The sequence below is a fragment of the Lampetra planeri genome, chromosome 13 (assembly GCF_965212315.1).
Source record: "Lampetra planeri chromosome 13, kcLamPlan1.2.h2, whole genome shotgun sequence".
Classification (NCBI taxonomy): Eukaryota; Metazoa; Chordata; class Hyperoartia; order Petromyzontiformes; family Petromyzontidae; genus Lampetra; species Lampetra planeri.
This window is the reverse complement of record NC_136119.1, coordinates 7881719-7908098: the sequence shown is the minus strand read 5'-3', so window position 1 is coordinate 7908098 and position 26380 is coordinate 7881719. Positions and strand designations below refer to the sequence as shown.

The following is a 26380-nucleotide window of genomic DNA, read 5'->3' as shown; positions in this document are numbered from 1 at the left end:
GCTCTCATTTGTGCATTCTGTAGAAACCATTGAAACACTTATTTTAACCTGTGTAAATGTCTATGTTGAGCAGAAATACTGTAATTACAAAAGACAGACTTCTAACTCGTTTAGACCAACTTATACAGCATAGGCAGGTAGTTATAATGTCTACTATATTGTATCTATGTATAATACAGGAAACCTTGAGATGACTTGAGCAGTAATGCAATTGTAACCCATAAAAAAAAAATCCAGATAGGTAGTAGACTGTAGATATAAACTATTAAATGTAAATTTTGTACAAAACGAACACAATAACTAATATTGTTCCTTTTTAAAACTAATATTGTTTGGCTTGCACGGAGCTTGAGTATACAATTATCATAGTTTCCCTGATTCAATTGTAATTGGTTTGCAAAGGTTATAGCCTGCACGGAGCAGTATTACGCATTCAAAACCTACGGCTGTGTTTTTTACGTCTTAGATTGGGCCCTCTGTAGAATTGGCCTGAAATGGAGAGCTTCTCTTGTGGGATAGCTTTGCAGTCATTTCTCATTAACGCTTAATGCCATGAGGTGCTTCTTCCATCACACCTGGCATTTGGTGATGTAGAGGTACTTGATAAAAGACCGGCTCTGACATTCCAGATTTCCCATCCAATAATAAAGTCTCAGTATCAAAGTGCAAACCTAATTGCTGTTTTTAATTTGAAATATTAGGAATAACGGTTCTGTTGTTGTGACTTACATTTGTAGAGACTTACAACTAAATTCTAAATTAAACTCGAGCACAAATCACTCCATAGAATCATTACTTTCTAACTCATGTGCTGTGCTTGAATGAAATTTGACTTTCTTTTTCTCAAAAAACAATGAAAATAATCCTTACTTTTTCCTGCATACTTTTTTGTTCATTGGATGTGTTTTGAGTTTAACAGAATTAACAATGTGAAAATCCATTTGTTTTTAATTAAATTCATGAATTTGTTATTGCCCAATAACCTTCTAACAATGTTGGTGCTTTTTTACCTCATACTTGGCAGCCTTTGATTTAAGTAAAAGCATTGAGAGAGACAAATGTGCAAGCATTAACAAATTTTGAATTATTAAGGAAGGGAAAAAGGAACTCTAAAAGCTGCTGCGTTTCAGATCAGATATATTAGTTGCTGATGACAAAACTCCTGCCCTTCATCTCATCTCTCAGGCGGTCAATGACAAGACACAGGGTTATTTTTTTATTTCGTTGGCTATGGTTGAAAAGAAAGGACCAGAGATTTATGGACTTTTTTTTTTCAAATGAATTTTTCCCCACATGTTTAGAATGATTCTGACACATTTGTTGACCTTGATGGAAATTCAACGTGAATATAATGTGCCTCATGTCTGAAAAGACATTGTGAATGCAAAATTGCCAACAATTTAGAAACAAATGCCTTTATTGGCGGCTGACGTCATTAACGATACATTTGACTTGTTGATCTAAAATAATTTCAAGGTTATATTATGCACAATTCAGTAGAATACAACTGTGCTTGTGGTACACGAATTCTTATATTTTGACTTAAAGCAAGCCAATGAGATAACTTGTACTCTTTGGTTCTTTTGGTAAAGTCACGTAGGTATAAAATAACATAAATCACGAGGTTTCGATCGCAATACAAGCGACCGTCATCAGGTGGAACAGATACAGCAGGAGAAAGCTGACATCGGAGAAAGAGCTGCTGCAACAAGAGTTTATATAGGATTTTGGTGGGCTCAACCCAAGGGTGAGTGGGCGGAGCTAGAGAAGGAACATGCATGTCAATGTGAGAGATTAGCATGTCAATGTGAGATGGTTCCAGCCACCGGAGGTGACGGGGATCCCTCCTGTGGCTGGGCCGCCTCACAGATATTTAACCTGGTGATGTACTCGGAGAGTCGGAAATAACAGTTGACATAGGCAGGTAGGATGGAAAACATCACAGTCAGTTAAGACTTTACCTGGTTAATAACGTCCTTACAATGATTGCTCAGTTTGTACCCATCTTCTCGGTTGAAGTTGTGTCTGTGTTTAAATATCTCTGAAGGTAGCCAGTAGGTTTGCAGAGTACCTCCGTCTTGGAGAGATCAATTTCGTGTGAGCCCACAGCGTTAAAACAATGATCAGCAACGGCAGAGGTATTGGTCCTACCGTGTTTCAGATCTGCCTTGTGTTCACGAACGAGACATGTCATTTCGATTCCCCAATGTAACTGCTGCCGCAACCACAACTCAGTTTGTAGACACCAGGGTATTGCATGTCAGGAATCACATCCTTTACAGATGGGATTAAATCACGGATTTTGTGTACTGTGTTGAAACGAACCTGGATATTGTGTTTGTTTAAGATTTTAGAAATCTTTTTGGTAACCCCTGCTATGTATGGTAAAGTGATGGTTTTGGTTGGATCATCAGAAGGTTGTCTCCCCATGGCTGGGGAGACAAGCTTTGCGGATTGTACGGTCCGAGTATCCGTTCATCCTGAGGGCTTGGTGTACTTGCTCCAACTCACTGGCTGGGTGGTGTTTTTCAGAAATAAAAACTTGCTATGGTAAGTGTTGTTGTAACGTGGGTTTATGAATCGGCAGGGAAGGTGACAAGACGCGGCTATTCACGGACCTGACAGGCTTTCCCCGCATGCGGAGGCGTAGCGAGGAGATCCGGGCAGTCTTGGAAGAGCTCCGGGAGCACCGTACTGAGGTCCGGCGGACTCTGCGTAGCCCAGCCGCCGACTACGCCACCGTCTCCGGCCAAGAGGTGCCTGCCCCCTCCCCTAGAAGTGGCTGCTGCCACCGCCCGACTGGCGCGTCTAGCTTAGCAGGCTGAGAACTCAAGATTGTAAATGTTAATTTTGGAGCTTTCGTGACTGCAGGAATTATTCTTTGGTTCTTTCGGTAAAGTCATGTATAAAGATAAAATAATAAATTGAATAATAGCATACATTATTATTATTATTTAATTTGTTATTTTATCTTTATACGTGACTTTACCGAAAGAACCAAAGAATTGTAAATGTTGTGGGTTTACTCTCCAACACACCGGTGTGCTGCAGTAGTAACCAATTGGCACGTTTTGTTTACCTGACAAACCTTACTCATTGGCTGTGTTGGGTGTTGGTGGGTTAAAGACACATATTTACACGGTTTAACCCAAAAAAACCTTTATTATGGATAATATTGGTTGCCAAAGCCTACTTGTCAAACAGGCCGAGAAACATAGTCAAGGTGTGCAGTCGCCGATCCGGGCATGGTAGTGCAAGCCTGTGATCCAACACTTTGAATGCAAGGGTTGGTGGATCATGCACGATTGTAAATCTCCCATAACCACAAGGTGGCCAGGTGGTGGTAGTAAAGAAAATGTGTGGACCCATCAGTGTGGGACATCCGTGTGATTAGTTTCCCCTCGCAAGCATCGGTTTTCTCAATATACTTTGGTTCCCAACCTCCCCCCTGCCCCCCCCCCCCTCCACATGCTAAATACTCATTCGTGCAATCGATAATACTTCCCAATGTTGGACTGTCATATTTATTGAATAATTCCTGGATAAATAAAGGGTATGTTTAAAACATTCAAGTACATGCAAGTAGAATGTGTAACAAGATGAGTTTTATCACCTTGGCATGTTCTGTTTCCGTGACAACCCTTACTAGTTGGCTGTGTCGGGTGGTGGCGGGTTTTAACGACACATTTATATATTTCATCTATATATATGTATGTTCAACTTATTTCGCACCATACATATCCAACCATTATAATTATCTGGCCTCCCTTATTTATTGTGGGGTTATTAAAATCTTTAATTGGAATTCTAGATTTTAAGTTTTCGTGTCTGCAAGGATCCATACTCTTGGTTCTTTCGGTAAAGTCACTTAGGTAAAGAAAATAATAAATTAGTAATTGGAAGTTTCAACATTCTTTGCATGCCTTCAAAATATTTTCTACCATTTCTGGGGGCTCTAGTTCAATTTCGCTGATAAAAAAAAAATCTAATATTTTTATTGGTTAGAAAATCGTAGCAGAGTAACATCGCAATGAAGACTTACCCTGCAGACGTTTTTTATTGGGTGCATAATCTGGTCATGTTACGTTTGTTTAGGCAACATAGTGTGTTTTCCAAGCATTTGGGGAATACAAGCATTCTGAAACAAGTTTACACGGTCCATGTTTGATCATTGAATGATTAGTTACCATCATACTATCAATAATGTGACACAACTCCATATGTTGGGGTGAAAATTTGCCAAAGAAAGAAACAAATAAATTTTAAGAAATTTATTTTGCTTTTTTGTTGTTGTTGTTAAATACTAAGAATTTTTTCAACTACATAAGCTTTTAAAAAGGGTTTAACTCTACTGTAAATAGTACTATGCATCTTTATGGATTATTTTAAAGAGCACTATTGCCGGGTAAAGCACAAAGGCCTGGCGTTAAACAAAATGATGAATAGTTTTCTATGTAGTCCACATTACATCTATTAATCGAACTGGACGTGAACACTGTGATTCCATTTTGCTTATCAGATTGATGTTTAATTAGTCTCCTGGGTGCCACCATCCCAGTCCTGACCGCCTTTAGCCTACTATTTTTGAGGATGGATCACCCCTGCACTAGCTTGGATTTTCAGTAGTGCAGTTGTTGCTGATAGATGCAAGTTTTCTCAACATTGCAATAAAAAAAAGTCTAAATATTGAGCACATTTTTGTTCTTAGACGTAATATTGTTGTTAGAAATTCCAATTCATTGTAATTTATGTTGTCTGTGTATAATATTGAGTGGTAGTGATTGCACTTACAATTTGGTTCGTATTTTTCAGATTTGTATCTCACCTCAGCACCAAGAGAATATTGCAGTTGGGGACATAATACAACTTATGTTTAAAAGAGCCTAAGACATTGGACATGGGAATGTAATTTTACATTACGCAACAATTTTCTCAATAAACTACCATAGTTTGTATATTATCAAATTACTTATATTATATTTAAGAAGAAGCATCTTATCAAAGCTGGCACAAAATCACTGCATACGCACAATCATAACTGTATTACAAAATTGCTTTCATTTTAAGCGAGGACAATGCAGATTTAAATTTCTGCTTTAATTTGAAAAACTCTAAATCGTTTTTTCAATAATTTTGGTTTCATTTGAAAAAGTGTCACTTTTTAATATTTGTAACATTCACGTAAAACTATCTATTTATTTAATCTGCCTACAGGACCTAGTCATCCGCAAAGCCATTACAACTGAGACATCACTCCTCTGCAGATAATTAAAACTCTGAAATTGTGGGTTAGGTATGGAGCTAATTGATTTGATGTAAAGAGCTTTGAAGTGTTTTTTTAATCAAAGACCAACATTGCTACAGGTGTTGCCTTATTGCTATGAATAGGAAGCCCTCAATAGCAGATAGCTCTGCTCTTGACCTGTTAACTCTGGCTGCCCTGTGCTTAATGACCACTAACCTACACTTGTATTGTCACATATACGCAAACATTTCTTTAATTTGTTTATAAGCATGAGAGCATTAAAGTGGAAAGGTTTTTCTGTCAGTATTTATTACATTTTCATTCTCTCTCCTGTCTTGTGCAGCACTTTCAGATCCTTAATTAAATGCTCTGTACTAATATAATTATTATTCACTTCAGTTCTGACAATTTTAGATCTAAGCACTCTGTAGTATCATGCCATAACATATCTTGTGCTTTTTTTCTGTTTGTTCAAATACTTTATTGCCTTTTTTACCCCCCCCCCTTCCTCCCAGTTTTTAATAGAAGTGAGGAATTCCATGCTACACACAGTTCCTTCCAACTGGGTAAAGATTGGCAGGTGAGATTTCCCTGAGATCAAGCACTCCTCTTACCGATTTACATCTGAGGATGAGCGGCTTGCTGAATGCATCCGGACCAACCGATAAAGGCACTGATTTGGAAATGCTGGTGATGGGGATTTAAAGCAATGAATAGTCTGAGACTGTTTTATGGTGAGTGATGCAGACAATTAATCGTTGAGGGGGCGATTGTAGAATGCATTTATTCACTTTGGGTTCGGGAGACACTGCATGCCCCACCAAATTCATGGGCAAAAGGACGCGTCCGTGACTCGGCCACCGTTGTGGCATCATTACGTAAACCACAAGAGACACCGCCAGAGTTATAACTTTCATTATACGCGGCGTGCGATAGGTTTAACAGCTGGCATTGGAAATCACCACCACAACCCTTTCCCCCAGATTAACAGGCCTTTCCACTGTGCTGGGATTTGGATTTTGGGATTACAAGATGATTATCCTTTTTATATATTCATATACTGTATGTGTAAACTGCTCAACACATAAACATCGAAACAATGCTTAAATGTTAAATAAATAAATGTTTACAAGCTAAGGTCAACGATTGATTCGTCCTCTAGTAAGGTGTTATGAATTTAGAGGTGTAACTTTTAAATTGATGTGCTTTGTCATATGTTTTTTGTTTAATAGGATATCCACTGATATGTTTTCAGTATATTATTCATAAGTGTGACGTGGCCCATCATTAGCGCGTTCGCCGCTTGTTCAAATCCAACATTAGCGTGTTCACGGTTCGAATCCAGCGGCTGCCCTGATTACTTATGTGGGTATAATAACCACGATGACACTACGCGCCGTCTGTTTCACAGTGGACATTGACGATCCCCCTGATGTCATTGTGTGCAGGCGTCAAGAATACACATTTTCAAATTCAAAAAGTACCTACAAATGACTCAATTTGGGATTGGGCATAGCAATAATTGCCCACAGCTGACAGCCGTAATGCCCATTTGCAGGCCAGGTTATTTAGATTATTTTGCTGCTATAAATTTCCACATGATTAGCCACTTCGTTGAGCAATCATTTGTGGGCAGGTCGCTTCTGAAAAAGAAGCGAAAAGCTCAGTGGGCTTTACCTGGTAAGATAAAAATAGTTTAGTTTAATTTGCATGTATTTTTTAAGTGGTTTGTTTACCTTTGCTATGCTTTTCACTCCTATCGTGTTTTTGTATTTTGTGTTGTTGTAACCTTCTGACCTTCCCTCTCTGAACACCTGTGAAAAAGAGCTTCATAGCTCATCGAATTCCTCCAGATTCTGAGTCACTTTGAGCCCACAGTGGCAGCTGCCACTGGGGGTGCCCTTTCAAATGTTTGAATTGAGATGCAAAGCAGAGCCCTCTAAGACGCCTTTGCATATAAGGCGCTGTCTCTAAATCAAATCATTATTCAGTGTAAATATATATTCTGTGCTGTATACATGCTGTATATTTAACATCTATACTCTAAACTTTTATATATCCCTTATGAACCTAGATTCATTTAATTATATAATATATATATATATAAATGCACAAGTGTGTGCATGTATATAATGTGTACATATATGCGTAAACACAGGCTGCTAGTGTTTGGCTTGAATCATAAGCATTTATCTTTGCCACAGATGCATTCAGGTGCATGCACAAATGTACTTAATTTAAGAGAAAACGACAGCCTGGTAGAGGACTGATTCATGCCTAACTAGCTGGAAGGAAGCTGTCAACTCGTTCAGATATTTGTTGACATTGTCTCTAGCCATGCGTATTGCCAGAAAACATCTGCGAGAGCAGGAATATGCCTTGACAAATTAGAATGTATGATATAAGAAAATGTGTTCAAATTGTTGCATAGGTTTCCCATTGAATTTTATTTCTTATATAATTTCCCACTTTACTCTTTGTTTTTTTCGGTAAAGTCACGTAGGTGAAAAACAAAATAAAAATAAAACAACTAAATTAAATCATGACGTTTCGGAAGCAACACAAGCATCCGTCACCAGGTGTGGCTGCTCCAGCAAAATTACTGTAGCGTATGAAGAGAGCTATTTCATACAGTAATTTCCAATCTAGAATTAATTTCCCACTTTATTTAGATTTTAGCATATTGGGAATTATTTAAACATATATATGTCTTATCTCCAATGACCCTGATTCGTCAGATTTTCATAATTTCCATCTCTATGTTGTTCGTTTTATTAGAATGTGTTCTAAAATGTGCACATGCAAAGCTTATGGCAGGCATAAAGTGTATGTGTATTTTCTGATCGTTATTGAGTAATTTTATTCCCAATTTCACAATGACATGCAGTGTAACTGTTTTTGCATATATCTGATTATAAATTATTAAGGAATTGTTTTGCGTGACGTTGCAGTTCAAAGGCATCAAAGAAGTGATAACCTTTTGACACCAGGTGGCAATCGATGCATTACCTAGGTGATCTGAAGAGTGTCTCCTGTACGTTAATATATAAAAGGAAATGTACCACTGCTACCTGCAAGTAAACTATTCCCTTTGGTATTTTAAATTCGAATGTGTAGAAAATGTTCTTTGGCTCAAAAAATGTATCGTGTATCATTTCCATTTGCTTATTGCAGCCAGTAATACTACCTTCATGGTGTGTTCTGTTTGGGTTGTCCATAAGCGTCCATTGTTCTGTGCCGTGTGCTACGCTGTGCTGTAAATGTCAAGGCGGTTTTTTGTGCTCTTTCCCATTTCTTCTAAACCTATTTCCCAAGTGAGAGCCATCGTACAGCAGTCTATGGGTTAATGAGGAATAGTCAGGCTCGTGCACGAATGCACGAAATGTGCAAAGTGGGGTGTGGTGGTGCAGTGCATAATATTTGACTTTGACAGCCCGCGTGCACAGCTTTTATAATTAGTTATTAGACGATATCCGTACCATAGTGAGTATAGACATTTGCTAAGGATTTAATTCCAAAAAAAACCACAGAGGATTCCAGATCACCGCATTTCAAATACAGTCTTAACATTGGATTAATGCATTTGAAGTGTTTCTTTCCATAAAGGCCCTATCCCCAAGGTATAATGTAATTACGTTATTATTGCACAACCACTCGGAATTCAGAATTTCACAGCTGTGTCACTTAATTACCCTTTATTATCAAGAGTTAAAACTAATAAGTTTCGGGGATGTTTTATTCAAATGACACATCTTATAAACGTGAGAGTCACGGATTATGAGCACAGTTAGTGGGAAGTGATAGTGCAGTGGCTAGCACGCTGCGCTACGAACTCGGCGACCCGAGTGCCGGCCTTCATAGGTGCTCGCTAACAGCTCTTGCCTTAATAATCTGTTAAGGGCTATAATGGGGGTCTTTGTTTGAGCATCAGTTATATATTGGGTTTTATCAGTTGTAACAATGCAATGCACTCCTGAATACAGTCCACCACATGAGTATGTTATTTCTACAATGAAAGTGCACCTTACTCTGTCTACATGTTTCCTTATATAGTGAATTATATAAATTAAGAAATTCACCAAGGACTCTTATTTAGAGGGAGCCCCATTCTCTTAAACCATATCCTCACTGAGGTTGAGGTCTTGGTTATTAAGATGTAAGCAATTATAATGATCCACAATGATACCTCCCTGCCATTGTTTTTTGGAGTACACTCCTTTACAAAGTTGTTTACAATTCGTAACATTTTCAAAATACATGATACATTGTCTTTGTAAGGCTATGCCTTAATGTTTCCAAATACCACATGGGCACCCAGGTTAAATTAAAACAAAAAATGCATGTCGACTTTAAAGAAGCTAATTTCCATGATAAACAACTTCATGTATACAAGCTACTGGACATATGTGGAAAATAACTTTATAGCTCATCGGATTCATCCAGTATTCATAAATATTCTGATTCTGAACTTACCTCTGAGTTCCTGCACAGCTCCAAATAAACTCTCATACCTTTGACCCTTTTACCTTTATACGCATTATATAGGCAAAGTGTATTGTGTTATGTTCATGGAAGATGCAATCTAAGCAATAACTAATATAGATAGATACACACCTTAAGCTTATTTTCTGGACTGTCCAAGACAAGTGTGAAGATTTGTAGTGAGACGGTAAGAATGTGTTGTGTATAACCCTAGTTAAGAGCTACCATAGCAGACCAGTGACAATATCATATTCAAACACATCAGTCAGACGTGTAATGACAGGGTGACACCTGCTGGCCGGAAAGGGAATCACGGGTATGGGCATGGTTAAGTACCAACCAATCAGAGAAAGAGGTGTATCTGGGGCAAAGGTAACAGGTGGGGTTAGCCGAGGTACTCCGGGAACCTGCTCGAAGGTTCCACGAGAGGGCGTGACCGAAGGCGGGGCCTAGCCACGCCTGGGGGGATATAAGGGGGCGTGGACCCGGGGCTCGGGGCTCGTGTGTGGGGTCTTGGGTCCTGGCTGCGTCGCTGCTCGCCGACATCTCTCTCCGTTGTCCGGCCACGCGGAAAATCTCCTCCGTGGTTTCCATCGCGGTCATCGTCACGCCGCCAGCCAGAGGCGTGGCCAACTGAGGGCAATGGGACCACGCAGAGTGATTGGCTGTGTGTGTAGCCAGTAGAGGTGTTAATACCTAGAGTTATACTCAGTGTGAGGAAGACCAGGTGTTGGCCTGTGTTGTGCCCAGTGTGCGTAATAAAGAAGTACCCTCTACTCGACGTGTCACGGAAGTCGCTCATTACACATGCATTGGACAGTTCTGGACACAAAGCCTAGGTACGCACCTACAATATCAGAGCCGTACATATTTTGACTGATATTTTTTAGTAATATATATTTTTATTTTTCTGAACACAGTACAAAGGCGGTGACTCGGTTCCATACGCCTTTTGTGGTGCAGAAGTTCAAGCAGCTTTGCCAGCTCCGGGAGAAACTGCGAATCGACAGCAACGCCGAGTGGTTGGGTTTCCTCACGTGAGTACTGCATCAGCAGCCACCTGAGCCATAGCGTAATGTGGAGAAAGCGGTACAGAAAGTGTGGACTAATGTCATCTGTTGCTACTGTATGGATAGAGTTGCTCCCTCGCATGCATTGATTTCCTCCGAGTGTTCCAGTTTCCTCTCACATGTATAGACACCCATTAATTGGCTGAAAACATCGTACCTACGTGTTTTCCACATTGTGCAGTGTTGTGAGATACAGTTTCGATGAATGGCGTGATGTAAAAAAGCTTGATTTTTTTATGCATGTGTAGTGACATCGAGGATGTCACTGTACGGTGCCGGCCCGGAAGGGTCGTGCCGTTAGATGTTCCTACATCGTGGACAGCACCGTGTGGGTGGCTGTGTGTAGTACCAGCCATAGCGGGGCTTGGCGAGCACTGGGATAGTGAGGGCACCACGCACAGCGTGTGGTGGGGGCTCCCCCGAGGGGGAGGGGTGAATGTCAGCCCAGGGGCAGGGTTGCCCCGGGCCATGGCACTCTGGTTGACCCCGTAGAGCTCTTGAGAAGGATCGAGAAGGCGGGCGGGGCCGAGGGCGGAGCGGCCCCGACCAGAGAGGGATATAAGGCGGGTCCCTGAGAGGGACCCGGGTCGCTGCATTCCACAAGCTGGAAGCTCAACATCTACAAGCGGGAAGCTCTACGTCTCAAGCTGAAGCTCTCCGTCTTACGAGGCAACCACGTGGTCGGAGACCCGAGTGAGGGATCGACCCTTCGTAGCAGTAACTCGCTGTAATCTGGCAAAGAAGCAGTTATCCCTTTGTGTTATGGTGTTTCAAATAAAAGTGTTGCCTCTAAAAGGAACAACGTCTGCGACTCAGTTGGACCCACTACACATGTTTTATTATTCTTATAGCATAGTTTACAGCACAGCCTAGTGGCACGGGACAGGAAACCACGTAAGCGTTGATGCAGTGCATTGGTACCCTGGGGTAATTACGAAGAGCATCATTGTTGTTGAGATGCCCTCTCTCTCTTTCAATTCATGTTATTGTAACTGCTGTGCCATCCAGGCTGCATCAGTAATCTCAAGATTCCCACTATGCATTGCGAATGCGAGTCGTGTTTGTGATGGGGACAATATTAAGTGGACAAGGCTGCCTTGACAAGCACTTGGCTTCCCATCCATCAGTTAGAAGCAACTTGTGCGTGACGCAAAGTAGCCATGACCGAGCAGCACCACACGCCTGAGTTGGTTTAACCACCGTGTTTATCTTCAACTAGTCGTGCCTGTGTGCAGGTAACAGCATGGGTTTAATGAGATGGTGCCCAATTTGCGCTCTTGTATTTTGTGGAGCAGTGTTGCAGAAAATGTTTAAAATTGCATTTTCTTATACATGTTTTTTGGTTTTACCACTGGGGTTTCTTTTGTTCAATCAATAATGTTAAGTTGTCTTCTTATGACATTCATGTGTGTGTTCATTTTGACAAAGAATGGTTCTTAAAATGTTGAGAATGAAATACTTGTACCAAGTTAAAGGTAGGTTTATTTATGAGCGCTTATACTATTTCATATACAGATATATAAAAAGTAAATACAAGTAATCACACATAGATGTATTATCCTCCTGGAAAAACATGAATTTGACCTTAAATACTTTGTAAACTTATATACAGAAAGGACAGTTTATATTCTTTAAGCGAGATATTAAAATGAAGTGATCACGTTGTTGAAACATCTAAACACGAGTGCAGAAGTTGTGCTAAGTGAGTTGAGATTTGCACTCGCAGACGTTACACAAAACTGTACACGCGTATAATCAGGGTGGCATAAACACGTTTTGACAGTAACCTTCCATCAGAGTTAGACAGAAACGTGTGCTCTATGAATGACATGAACTGGACTTTTAAATATTCTTAGGTTTTTTTCGGTAAAGTCTCAGTCCTTTGTTATGTTATGTAGACTAGTCTCAAAAGCCGCACCTTATCATAATAATAAAAAGTGGGCCGTTCCTGGCCCATCCCCCCCCCCCCCTCAAGCAGTATATATACGGGGTAGTATCTCTTGGAATCTCTCATTTACTTGATACAGCAAGCGTGCTGTGACGATTCCACCTGAAGACGGAAGCTTGTGTTGCCTCCGAAACGTCGTGATTTTTATTTTATTTTTATTTTACTTCTATTAATTTTAATTAAAAAAAAATTTTTACCTACGTGACTTTACCGAAAAAACCTAAGAATATGAATACTTGCAGTCACGAAAGCTTCAAATCTAGAATGGACTTTTAAATGTTGTGGAGGAGAGGTCAGCGCTGCTCCCTTCCTGTTGCCACCCCCAGCCAGTTTGGAGAGCACTACCATAACTTCCGTGCGGCCGTGGCACAGCTGGCCACACTCGATTGCCTCTTCTCACTCGCCACCATCGCATCCAGAGACGGCTATTGCAGGTGAGCGAGTCTTTCATATTCTCCACATTCTTCTATTCGAGGTGGCTTGCTGAAATATGTGTGCGCATATTCGTGAGGAGTTGTGCCATCGGTTCATGAATTGTACCGTGAGAACCTAGATTCGATTCACGGCCATGAATAACTGCAGTAGCAAATTACATCTTAATTATATCCTGGGCCTCTATGAGTTTGGCTCCGCTTTTACACAAATACCTAGTGTGGTGTGTAAACGTCACCACTGTTGACGCAAAGGTGGTCAGGCATGGTTGTTGGGTACACCACATAGGTGCTCACTAACAGCCCTTATTCAAGTGTCATATATGGCTATTCAGGGGTCTTTGTCTTTTTGGACCTATACTTATACACTATATGAGTTCACTGTATGAATAATGCATATACACACAACAAACTCAAATATATAATTTAATTGGTATTCTTAAGCCTTTGAAAGAGATGCTGAAAGTAATTGTATGCCAACATATTTTTACATAATTCAATGTCAGTATTCAGAATAAAACCAAATTAACTTACATTCAAAATGGAGTCTAATCGTAGGTTGTATAAATGCTTATTTTATTTTTGTAGCATTTTATGGTTTTGGTCTAATTTCTATCTTTTATTGCTCTCCTTTTTATTTGTTTTGATTTTGGTAACCCACGTCACTTGCAAATTAGACTTTCCCAGTCTGATTAAACAAACAAAATAAACACATGCACAAAATGTCATTCTCATCCATTTAACATGTATAAATAACGGCTTGATAGAGCTACACACACAGACACCACAATATGGTAAGTTCTAATTGCGCCAGCATGCGACCACAGAAAGCAGAAATGGTTGAGTAACAAAGCCACAAATGTTTTTTTACGTGCCTCCACAAGCAAATAACTGGTGCCCAGAAGAGAGAGGTTGGCCAGGTCACAGAAGAACTGTCCATGCCGTTGTCTCCACGGATTGTGCCCATGCATTCGATCAGCCACGGTGGGCACACCGCCATCACAGACTCGCGTGACTCAGCGACCTGGCACCACATGATGGCCCCCGTGATCAAAAGCACGTGACCCCGGCTCCTATGCATGTGCACTGCAGTGTGTTATGCAGAGCTGTGTGCGGCTCACCTTTCAGCCTCGGGGTTTAGCCACACAGACCCAAGCCGTATCCTGCCCAAGGGCCAGTTCCCAGCCTTGTGTCTCAAACAGCATTGTTAGGCAGCAGGCCCTCGCAATTCTGGCTGCTCTCCCTTCCTCACCAAAAGGGGCATGGTCTTACACGTACACGAGGAGGATGAGAATATGGGCTATGATTCCTAGAACTTGGAGACACTGGCCTCGGAGCAGGACTCTGAAGAGTCTCCCCACATCAGCAACCACCTCACCCTCACTCAAAGGCCTCAATACGGTTCAGGCCCTGTACACAGCGGTGTTCGAAACTTAGTTGCCGGAGAAGGACCGGAGTAAGACGGAGATGAGCACTGTTCTCTTCAAGCCTTATTGCTGCAGCTAGCTGAGAGGGAGGAGCCCAAGCAGCTAAACGAGGACCTGCTTGGCTTCAGCTCCACCGATTCCTGTAATAGACATCACTTTCTGTGTACAAAGGAGGATGTTAGAGGCCCCAGCGAGGGCTTTCTGCAAACTGGCCAAGTGCCCCGGTTAAGAATGGAATTCTCATACCACAGAATCATGGTTGGCAAGGAGATCCAAGTTTGATGCCACCTCAATGTGGGGGGCTACCATGGTACACAAAGTCCTGCGCAGTAAATCAGGCATGCCTCCACATGGACTGTGACACCTCCACGATGTGCTCGACAATGTTTTGGAGAGAGAATGAAAGTGGACTCATATGGTGTATCTGGGATGTCATTGCCAGAGATATTTAAACGTATTATTTGGTTAAGCTCTAAGAAGTCCTCCCGAAGAGGTTTAAGTTGCCCAGGGACACACTAACTTTTATCCACCAGTACTTCTTAGAACTGGTTTTGACAGCAACAAGCCATGTGAACCTGGGTATTGGAACTCGTGTCCTGAGAAGCAACTCCATGTCTGGGTTAGTCGTCCGCTACAGAATTCTATGGCGGAGGAATTCCGCCACACCTGCCGACACAAAAAAGTGGGCTTCCTTTTCAAGAGAGAAGGTGTGTTCAGAGTCGAAGCTGTGCCTGTGGCTCAGGTGATGTACACCAAAGCTGCTTAAGGAAAGGAGACCGCATTCTTTCTGAAGCAGAGTGAGAGCCAAGCATCAAAGAAGATACTTTCAAGAGTGCACATGGTTCTTCGTCCTCTATCCCATTTTCATCCCTCCCCTGGGTCCTAGGCAAGTTTCGACAGGACCAGCCAATGGTGCTTGTGGTGACTAGTACTGGAGTAGGAGGTACCGGTTCGCTGAACTGGCGATATCCCAAGACAAGCTACGGATGCGGGTCTCATGCTTCCGATCATGGGGATGATTACGTGGTTGCCAGTCACCAGTTGGTAATGGTGGCGTGGATGGTTTTCCCATGCCCGGGTTGGCCTCTCTCCTCTGGGTTGGCAGTTATTTGTGTTTGGAATTGAAAAAGCAATTGTAGCTTTGTTTCTAAAGTGTTGCCTGTTCTGTGTTGCACACCAGCACGACCTAGCAATTACTGTGTCCTTTTCAGCACAACAGTGTTTATGGAGGGATAGCCAACATGTTTTAATGCATACCTAACTATTATAAATGTATTTTTAAAAATCTAACAGTTAAATGTCTGAATTGATTTGTTTCTCAACATCTGAAATAATCCAATCGTACCTATCTACATCTGCTGGAACAGCTTACTGCTGTCTCAAAATGTTGGCTTATTCTGATATAAGTTTTCTGTCAGATCTGTGAATCATCAAATCTGGAAAGTTCCAGTTTTGGAATAGATTTGTTGAGCGCTATTTCTGTACAGCAAAGGGGCAGTTGTTATCCCTGGGGATGATATCTGGTCAGCTAAAGGTCTTAGTCTATTCCTTCACCATTGTTCACTGTCATTTCCATACGTAACTTTTTTCTCCCCATTTTAACTCTTGCAACCTGTGATCGTTTGGCTATTCTGTGCTGGTTAGGGCTGCTGACAGAGGATCTTAATTTGCTTTCCAAAGTGCACTGCCTGCATTGTCACAGCTGCAAGCCGTGTAATTGCTAAACATAAAAAAAAAATCCTAATGTAATGCTACCTTGAACGTTTATAAAACAGCTACAAAACACTGTGTCACTCTAGCACAAAATGGAATGTGACAAATTAAATGTTGTGTTGCAAAAGGTAAAATGGCTGCACAGCTTTGCAATATATTTATTTTGGAAGTGTTTCATTTTCTATGGCTTTGATGCAATTATTTTATTGCCAACACCTTCATATTTTCTCTTTCCATTACATCTACTGCTGTTTTCGGTTTGTTCACAATTGTCTCGTCATTCAGGAGATTACGAGTAGTTGCAATTGTGAACATATTATTTTACGCAAATGGTGTATTTTCTGCATGTAATATATGTGGAGGCCTGAACATTGTCACTGTATATGATACAGTGGCCTTGGGCAATTTGGTTACCGAATATGTTTTTGCGGGTATCAAATTTTTTGCCCACAATTTTATATATATTTGTGATTTTCTATCTTTTAAATTGATGGGTGTTATTGCCATTTGTTTTTGCCTAAACTGTAAATGTCACAACAATGTGTTTCGTTTGAACATATTGTTGTAATTTTAATCAATTCAGAATAGCCGAGTTTGAAACCCAATAATAGTATCAACCAAAATGCTCAAAGATTGAGATGATAGAAAATCATATCAGATAATATAATATATTTCCTTTGCACTAATCATAGTCTTGCAACAGAGCATTGATGTTCGGAGTGATAATATTAAAAATAAGAAATATAAATCGTGTATATGCATTCCAGTAATGATTTAAAATGTGTAATGCAAGTCAGAATTAGAAACCTAATTATCTCCAAGCTTTAGGCAACCTGTTGATCAATTTGCCCAGTTTTCTTTAGTCAGTCCCTAATTGATACACAAGTTTAATATTAAGTGAAATTCATTTAATATACAGATCATCTTTACAAGAGTTATCATGCCCCCCCCCCTTACAGACAGAGCTCATACATTAACACTCTTATAAAATCTTATAAAATGTTAAAAGGCTCATGAATGTACATTTTAGCATGCTGTTACATTCTCAAACTGTATTTGTTGTCCTGCATTAAATTATCGTAAACAGATTTGTAAATGGAAATGTATAAAATCACCGTGTCAGAAAGTTATACTAGAATTTCACTAACTTGATTGTGATGCATCATACATTTTTGTTGTTATTAATCTTGTTCTCTCGGCATCAGGCCCGAGTTTGTCGTGGAGAAGAGTCTGATTGTCATCGAAGATGGCCATCACCCTGTAGTGGAGCTGCTCTTGGGTGACCAGAATCAATATGTGCCCAACAGCACACACCTTGATGTGAGTGACCGTGTATGTGAACAGATGGCTCTTTAGCAATTGCGGTGTTGTTTAAAGGGAGAGGAAAAAAATAAGCCTTTGCTTTTGTCCATTCAAAGTGAGTTCTTTGGAGCACATCTATATCAATTGTGCAACTGACCAAAATAATACTTAAAAGTGTACTAAGTGTGAGCTTCATGCGGTTGTTACTTATGCCGAAAACGGTTTCTGCGAAATATAGTCTGTTGTTGTCCCTTGGCCAAATGGCTAATGCAGCATGACTTTCATGTGGCAACCGCTCATGGAGGAAGGAAAAGATTGATTGTCATCGGCAGCCACATGTGCGGGAGGAGTGTATTTTTACAAGGCGTGTGGATTTTGTGAGGATATCATTGAGTGCCCTGTGGCAGCGATCGATTGCGTGCCCTGCTTGCTGAGTGCCACTTCCTCTGGTCCGTTGGCAGGCTGACGGAAAGCGAGCCATGATAATCACGGGCCCAAACATGGGTGGCAAAAGCTCGTACATCCGGCAGGTCGCCCTCATCGCTGTCATGGCCCAGATGGGCTCCTTTGTTCCAGCGAGCCATGCCAAGCTGAGCAGTCTCCATGCAATTCACACCAGGTGAGTGAGCCCAGAAGCAGCAACTACACAAACATGGTATACCCACACAAATAATACTAAATTCTCTGTTGGATAAAAAAAACAGTTAAAATTCAGAGACAGTGTGTTTGCTACCTTTGAGTTCATATTTTGATTTAAAGGAACAGTGCTGGTCTTGAGTGACGTGCATTGACATTATTAATGTCATGTTTGTCCCTGGCTTATCTCAGATTCATCACTTTACAACCTAAAAATCAGTGAAGGAATGCTTCATGGCCTATATATGTCATGAAAAGAATTGACCCATTGTATTTAAATTCATCAGAATAATCTGAATTTCAAGATAGGTGTACATGGCACCGCAAATAATGGCAGCACCAAAGCCTCTAAGCATTAAAAGGGGAAACCACAGGCATGAATGCCAGACATGAAGTGAAACCTTGAGTTATCAGAGGGAAAGGATTCTTATAACAGGCTAAGGTCAACTGTCATGATGCATACACAGACATGCATGCTTGCATGTTTAAATCTCTGCTCAAGCTTGCATAGAGTGGTGATAGCGAGGCGCTGCCATGTATCTCTGCATGAAAACAAAAAGCATTTAATGCTCTGCACGTTTATTTTCAGAATAATAAGCGGTGTGCACGAGAAACTAAGAATACTCATGTGCACACGTGCATGTGACGGTCCCACCTGAAGACGGAGACTTGTGTTGCCTCCGAAACGTCGTGATTTATTATTATTTTATTTATTATTATTTTTTACCTACGTGACTTTACCGAAAAAAACCTAAGAGTATGAATCCTTGCAGTCACGAAAGCTTCAAATCTAGAATGTGAACACTTATGTAGCTGCGAGTGCTTGCTTGGGTGTGTAGCAAGTGAAGGTTGCTAATAGCATATTTCAAGATGCTCGTCTTGTAATGTTGATGTGTTGGCTCTTTACTATTAACTAAGCCATTAAACTCGTGTGGCTAATGTATAAAATACATAGAACACGCACATTTCCAAGGTTATAATTTCCCCAAGAAAGTTTACCATCAAGGATCGGAACCCTGATAATGCATGCTCTTTTTCACATGAAAAGCTTTGATGGTGAAATTATATAGTCCATAGGAAAATAGCAGCTTATTTTCCTTATTAGTAGCATCTTCTGTTCTGCAAGTATATAAGAAAGGATTACCAAAAAATTCAAAATATGTTCGTATAAAGAACACGCTTTAAAACTTTGTTATATTTTTTCAGTTTTCATTCTTGGCCTACACAAACATTTGTGCAGTCTACGCTTGTACTAAGTCTTCTTTTAAGCTGCTTTTAATGCCTTGGTAGAGTTGTGGTTGTGGTTATACATTTGTCCAATTTTTTTATTTTACTGTTTTTATAAAGTGAAAACTTGTTTTTAACAATGGCACCTGCCTACTAAAATAGATTGCCTCTTTGCATTCTTACTTAAGTTCAGAGTAAGGGCCGTGTGGGTTTTAAGTGAACCCCATCTGTTTTGACCTAAGGGTTCAACCACACATCTCTATGTCTGTGCATTTCATTAATCACCTTATATTCCTATTTAAATTCCTCACCGATTAAACTCATTAATAATTTACGGCCAGCCTTATTAATAATGTACAAAGCGAGTCTTACCACATTTAGGTCATGACATCATTCAGCCTGGAGCTGTGCCGATATTTCGAAATGAATACCTCTTGAGCGTGTGATGAAATGGTGTGCACACGTGTCAGTATCCTAAAAAATCCCGGGGATTCGCATTACAAATTTTAGATATATCTTGGAATTTGAAACGAATTTAAAGTCTCATGTGCCATGTGACTTGTTGTTCATTTAGAACCCTGCATACTGTACACGGTTGTTTGTGATGACCATCGTATGCACATTTTACTCTGCATGTATTCCTTAACGGGAAAATGTCAAAACTGGGTGGTTTTTAACTTTTGCCGACAAAACTGGATCCCAAATGTCAAAACTGGGTGGTCTTGGAAAACGACAGGCAAAACAGGGTGGTGCTTTTTTATATGATAAAACTGGGTGATGTTCAATGTGGACAAATGTCAAAACTGGGTGAAGAAGGTGTACGATTTAATGTATCATTTTGTACACGTTTAGGTCCTTGCGTTATTCATCCATATGTCGCCACAGATTTAGAGCGTTCCAAATGATGTTTCTCGTGGCTCATGTTCCATACCTTGCACCACAAACTTCCCGTTTGCATACTGGCACAGTGTGCCAGCTCGCTACTACAGTAACACTTACTTGCCATATGTATACTGGCACAGTGTCCCAGCTTGCAACTACAGTAACACTTTCAGCTCGCGAACATACACGAACTTGCCATTTGTATACTGGTACAGTGTGCCAGCTTGCATGCTACACCTACTACAGTAGAACAACAGTAGATAGTGTTTGCGTCGAGAAGTATGGTGCTGCACACTTAGAACAAAACATGTTTGTTACATATATATAACTACTTCGACGGGCAAGAGCGCTTGTTGTGGCCCTTGGCGCGACAAAAGGAGCACCGCGTGAGGCCCAATGGGCCACCTTCGCCACGGTTGCGAATCCGACGCTTCTTCGGGCGGCCAGCCTTCTTCTGGCGAGGAGGTGGCATCATGGTGTTGTCGCGTTGCAGCTCCTCGGCAATGGGCAGCTCGATACCGGCAACCGAGGTCCATGTCGTGTTGATGGCAGAGACTTGGTAACACACCGCACATGCGTCGTAGAGCTCGGGCATCCGCCCAAACGCCATGAGGGCACGAATGTAGTGCCGACACGGCAAGCCCATCTGCTTCATGTACCCGCACGTGCACGACCGAGAGCTGAGATCGACTCGGCGCTTGGCAGAGGCGTAGGCGTCTGGATCCTTGACGTATGCACGCGTCGAGGTACTCTCGTAGACCTTGTACCTCGGGGCCAACGCCTGCTGAGCGTCGATGAGTCCTTGAGCGTACGGCGTAATGACACGCCCTTGAGCGGCCCACTTCTCGGCGTCGCTGCAGTGGGCAAAGGCCGTCGTCATCATGTCTTCCATGTGGTGCATGAGGAAGTGGAAGGGGTCCATCTCGCGAGCCGGCAGGGCCTCGCTGTTCGTGGACTCCACAAAGTTTGTCGTGCGCCAGCCGTACAATGGCGTCGTGTGCAGGTGCGGGTAGAGCGCCCACGTGTGGGGGTCGATCTTGTTGTAGTACGTGGCCGCCGCAGGCAGAGCTACGCCCAAGCAGCCCAAGGAGCTGCGGAACGCGGCCTCGGAGGCGCACCCTTGGGCATCGTAGATGATGCCTTGGAGGTCGGGCGTGAACGCGGAGCCGATGTTGTCCACGCCGTTGCAGATCAAATGCCGCGTGCAGTGGATGAGCATGAGGTCCTTCCAGTCGGAGGCTAGGATGCCCGTGCCACGATCGCAGAAGACCGGCGTGCCGTCGAGCTCGATGTCGTTGGTCGTGCAGCAGTTGGGAAACCAGTCGTAGGCCGCTGCCATCTCGGACGGCACCAGCGCCACGGCGAGAAGGACGTTGCGGTTGTTGCCGTCGCGCCCAACGAGGACGAGCATGGTTCCATTGTAGGCGCGCGCCTTCATGTGCGACCCGTCGATGCCGACGACGCGTTGAAGACTTGGCTGCAACGAGCGTGCGATCGGGTTGCAGATGAACGCACCCCAGAAGATGCCCGCGTCTTCTCGCACACTGCAGGTCGTCGCGTTGAGCTTGCCGAACGTCTCCACCAGCGAGTTGATGAACTCGAAGCCTGCATGGGCCGCACTCTCGTTCGCCGCGATGCACGTGTCCTTGGCGCGGTACATCATCCGGGTCGGGACAATGACGCGAGCAACGTCGGCGACCTGGGCAATGACAGTCGGTGCGGAGGTACGGGGGTTGGCGCGAAAGGCCGAACGGGCTGTCGTGTTCGCCTCCACTTGGCGCTGCGTGATCTTGGTAGTGCCCGTGCAGCCGTGGTGATCCGTGCACAGCGCCGAGACGCGGAAGCCGCGTCGTTCCCCCGTGAGCTTCGTCAGCTTCACCTTGAAGGAACAAGGTGTTGAACTAGAGCAGACGATGGCAACGTGCCATCCGCCGCTTCGCTTGAGGTCAAGGACCGCGCGCTTGCCTTGTTGCAAAGCAAAGTCTTGGATGCCGTGGATGGCCTCGCGGCGCGTGGTAAAAGTCTTCTTGGGGTGGAGGGTTGCCATTCGAATGTGAGCAAGGTGGCAGTGCGCCCGCCTGGTCGCAAGCCCGCCCCGAGCTCACTTCCGAGTCCGAGCCGTAGCTTGAAATGTTGGTCGTTGGGGTGCTGGCACACTGTGCCAGCGTACAAATATCAAGTGTGTGTAGTTATATGGTGCTGGCACACTGTGCCAGCATACTAATACCACGTGTTTAGATGAATGGGGTGCTGGCACAGTGTGCCAGTATACAAATACCAAGTGTTTGGATGAATGGGGTGCTGGCACACTGTGCTAGTATACATTTATCAAGTGTATTTGACAAATGTCAAAACTGGGTGCACCCTGAGTGTCCAAAACTCAAGTTTTTGGCCACCCAGGGTGCACCCAATTTTGACATTTGGGATCCAGTTTTGTCGGCAAAAGTTAAAAACCACCCAGTTTTGACATGTTCCCATTCCTTAACATGTGCATTCGCATATAAGCGTGCATACATAAAAGGAATACAGGCATCCCTCGATGTACGGAAGAGATGTACGTTCTTGAAAAGTTCGTAAAGCGCCAGATTTTCCCTTTGACTTACATCATATAATTGGAGATGCCTTTTATAGGAAAACATAAATCAAGTAAAAAAATACTGTTCAGTACTTACGGTCTCGTTTTGCACTTCTGATTTCACTTGGACTAAGTGGCCTCTTTCCAGGCATCTTGACTTTTAGTGAAATTACAACATTTAAAAAAAGTGAAAAATCCTGCACAGTGCAGTACCAGGCGTTGTCAACACAAAGAACTTAACCCCAAGCTTGGGCACCACAAAGAACGCGGGAAATCAGTAAAGTGTTAAAAGTGCGCGGCGCAAACGATCTGGAGCAGCAGGAAATGCATGCGAGAACAAATGACAGACCGTGCATTGTTTGAATGTTTCCCCCCAAAACGGTACATTTTTAGACAATCAGAATTCTTAAAATGCGAATTTAACGTAACGTATATCAAATTCGTTCCCTAATTAATTAGGTTATTTATAGCGACATTCCGTATATTTATTTTAGTAACAAGGGATGACTATAATGATCCCACCCCCTCGTGATTTCATGAATTGTCACGATTTGGGGTTACAATTAAATTCAAGAATCTAATCTTTTTAAACGTGGTGAATGCAGCACCTGTAGCAGTATAATCATGAACATAAGAATCTATTTTTATATCAACGAATCAATGTATTATATAGCTAACTAGCGGGAAGCACCCGGCATTGCCTGGGAGAAAAATGTACTGAAAAACTTCTCAAACTTAAAAACATAACATATACAAATGAAAAAAAAAACTTTGATCATTACCTCATTAATAAAAATAAAACCCAACGCGCAGTGAAAAAAACTTACGCTCACGCGCCAAGATTCAATTCTTTAGATCGCGCAAAAAAATCGAAGGTTGTAAATTCTTTAGAATCGGCTTATTCCCGTGTAATCGATACCACAAATGATCACCAGATATCGATTCTCGCCACACACTTCATGGTCACCCCCCCCCCCCCCCATATACTAAAGTCTATTTTTATACGTTTTACATTGTGTACAGTATGGGAGCTAGCCACATGGCAAATTAAAAGTTTGTTACCTATTCCCCCCCCCCCGCGCATTTGTGCGGGATACACGTCCGACACGCGGAGGGTTGGGGGGGGTGACGTCAGCAGGCACACTGTGTAGCGCTGCCGCATGCGGGTGACATGACAGATGACGTCACCGCTCACTTGCGTGAAAAATATATTCATTATTGCGCCCCTCCCCCCCAAAACAAATACAAAAGTCTATTTGTATAATTTATGCATGGTGTACAGTCTGGAAAGTACCCACATGGCAATTTCAAGTTTGTTGCATGTTGGGAAGTACACTAAACATTTTGAACAGACGCACATATTCACAAATTTCCCTTTTATATATATAGATGTATAGCACGTATGTACACATTACAGGTACATTCATGCAAACCTCAGACGTGCGGTAGACTTGTGGAAAATCCACTTGCGTGTAATGTGGCTTAATGGGATGCAAGAACAGCATATATTTGAGATCAGATTGAGTTCAATACCACTGGTATGTAATTGTTGAGGAAGTAATAGCTGTCTGCAGTGTATAAAAATAACACGGTTTTGGTTGTCATGTCTGTGTTAATCAAAGTTTGAAAACTGCCACTTTTGCAGATCATCAATGTTGTATGTGTGCAAGGCCCTGTGGGCAGCAATGTCCCACGTGGTGAGATTGAAAATAAAGCCTGTTCTCATCTTTCCACGTTCAGTGAAAATAATACACACCAATGAAATGTGTAGTTAATGTTAAAACCTTAATCATGTGGGCTGTTAAAATGATGCAACAACATAAAAAAACACATTCATCAATAAAATGTAATGTTAGCAAAATAAGTGTTTATTTTATTAAGTCTGGAAAATAAAGCCAGTGTAGATTAAAACTATTTTTATGAGCATCCACAAGCCATGTATTCTTACCTGTTAATTTTTATTCATGCTTTGGGTTGTTAAGATATTTAATTTGCATAGATTAATTTGTTTGAGAAATGTATTGTCACAAAGTAATTTTCATTCAGATGCATTTGGGACTTATAATGATTGAGCTTATTTTGCATTTTAGAAGCCAGAAAAGTGTCCACAAGTTGTCAACACAGGATACAAATTTGCTGTGCAGCATATAAAGTTGCCTTGCAGGATCGTAGTACATGCAACATGCTTCTCTAGGGATTTGCAGTGCTGTCGTAATTGTTACGTAAATAAGTACAAAAAGCCCTAACCATTCGATTAACAATAGTACATTAATACAGACATTCAAATGAAGTAGTTAAGCATGGCCAAATTGGTTGCTCACAATCAACGTCTTCCGTTTTATTACGCCTGTTTAGTATGGTAAGTGCCACGCGCAAGAAATATTTTCAGAATAATTTATCAAACGCTGCATCCCCTGGCTTTGAGAACCCCGAGCCCTGCCAGAAAAGGAGAAAAGAAAAAAATGTGTGCACAGCTTGCATGCGGTTTGAAAGCGAGCCCTCCTGATTTTTTTACATGGGAATTCAAGGGTGGTGTTATTTTAACACTTGCATTTCATAAGAAACACTGTGATCACTGTGAACCACATGTACGTTGTATTCGCTAATTCATACATACACAGCGTACAAACATGCCGCTTTTAAGCAGTGTTTGCTTATGAGACTTAGATACTGCAAATAGAAGTACTCGGCTCAAAGGTGGGTCATGCATTGTCCAATATTTTTTCCAATGAAGATGCCTAAGTCACGCTTAATATAGTGTGCATAATTGTATTTGTATTATTATTGTTACATTATTAGGGGAAGACTGCACTGATACTGCAGTAATGTTATAATCCACACATTTAATAGTTCGCTGTAATTTTATAATGCATCTAATTTTGCCGTTTGATCCATTAGGTCAGAGTATTGATATGGAGGATGACATTATTGTTATAAATGCAGGGGGCATCACTGCAAATTGTGTATTAAAGTATCTCATAGAAATTTGAATGTGAAAAAGACATGTTTTTCTATTATACGCGACACCTCGGAGATGAATAATATCTCCACATGATTACCAAAATAACGAACTTACATTTAACGGCATGCATGCAGAGAATGGCCACCACATCCAGTGGAATGATTGACATTTGTGTTATCCTTACATTCACACTACATTCATGCCCCACTAAATCAGGGATATCAATTATCAGGCTTATAAGAGGTAGCTTTTGGGGTTAATCTCTCATCGTGAAGTGCATGTAATGTATTGAAATCATTGCAACTGTCATGAGGCTTATGTTTCTTCCCTTGCAGTGGACTATCAATGTAAATGGTCTGATTTGATAATTGTCTGGGAGTTCCCTGAAGGGATATGTAACACTTGAAGCTGCTTGAAGATTTATGAAATCTGGCTCTCAAATCCAGCCCTGGGTTTGTTATTGCAGATGGCTTAAAAAAT

At 41.8% G+C, this 26380-nt stretch overlaps 1 protein-coding gene across 3 annotated transcripts in view; it reads left to right on the top strand.

The window, feature by feature from the left end:
* The window catches only part of MSH3 (mutS homolog 3), a 72104-nt gene that overhangs the window by 34733 nt on the left and 10991 nt on the right, over positions 1-26380 (top strand). For 2 of the 3 annotated variants that reach the window (XM_078600087.1, XM_078600088.1), the window contains exons 14-19: positions 2588-2756; positions 5761-5825; positions 10648-10764; positions 13072-13179; positions 17522-17636; positions 18080-18237. In XM_078600087.1, coding sequence (XP_078456213.1) covers positions 2588-2756; positions 5761-5825; positions 10648-10764; positions 13072-13179; positions 17522-17636; positions 18080-18237 — 732 coding nt within the window. Of the gene's footprint in view, positions 1-2587; positions 2757-5760; positions 5826-10647; positions 10765-13071; positions 13180-17521; positions 17637-18079; positions 18238-18843; positions 25930-26380 lie in introns of those variants that run through there. The other variant, XM_078600089.1, reaches the window with a different exon arrangement.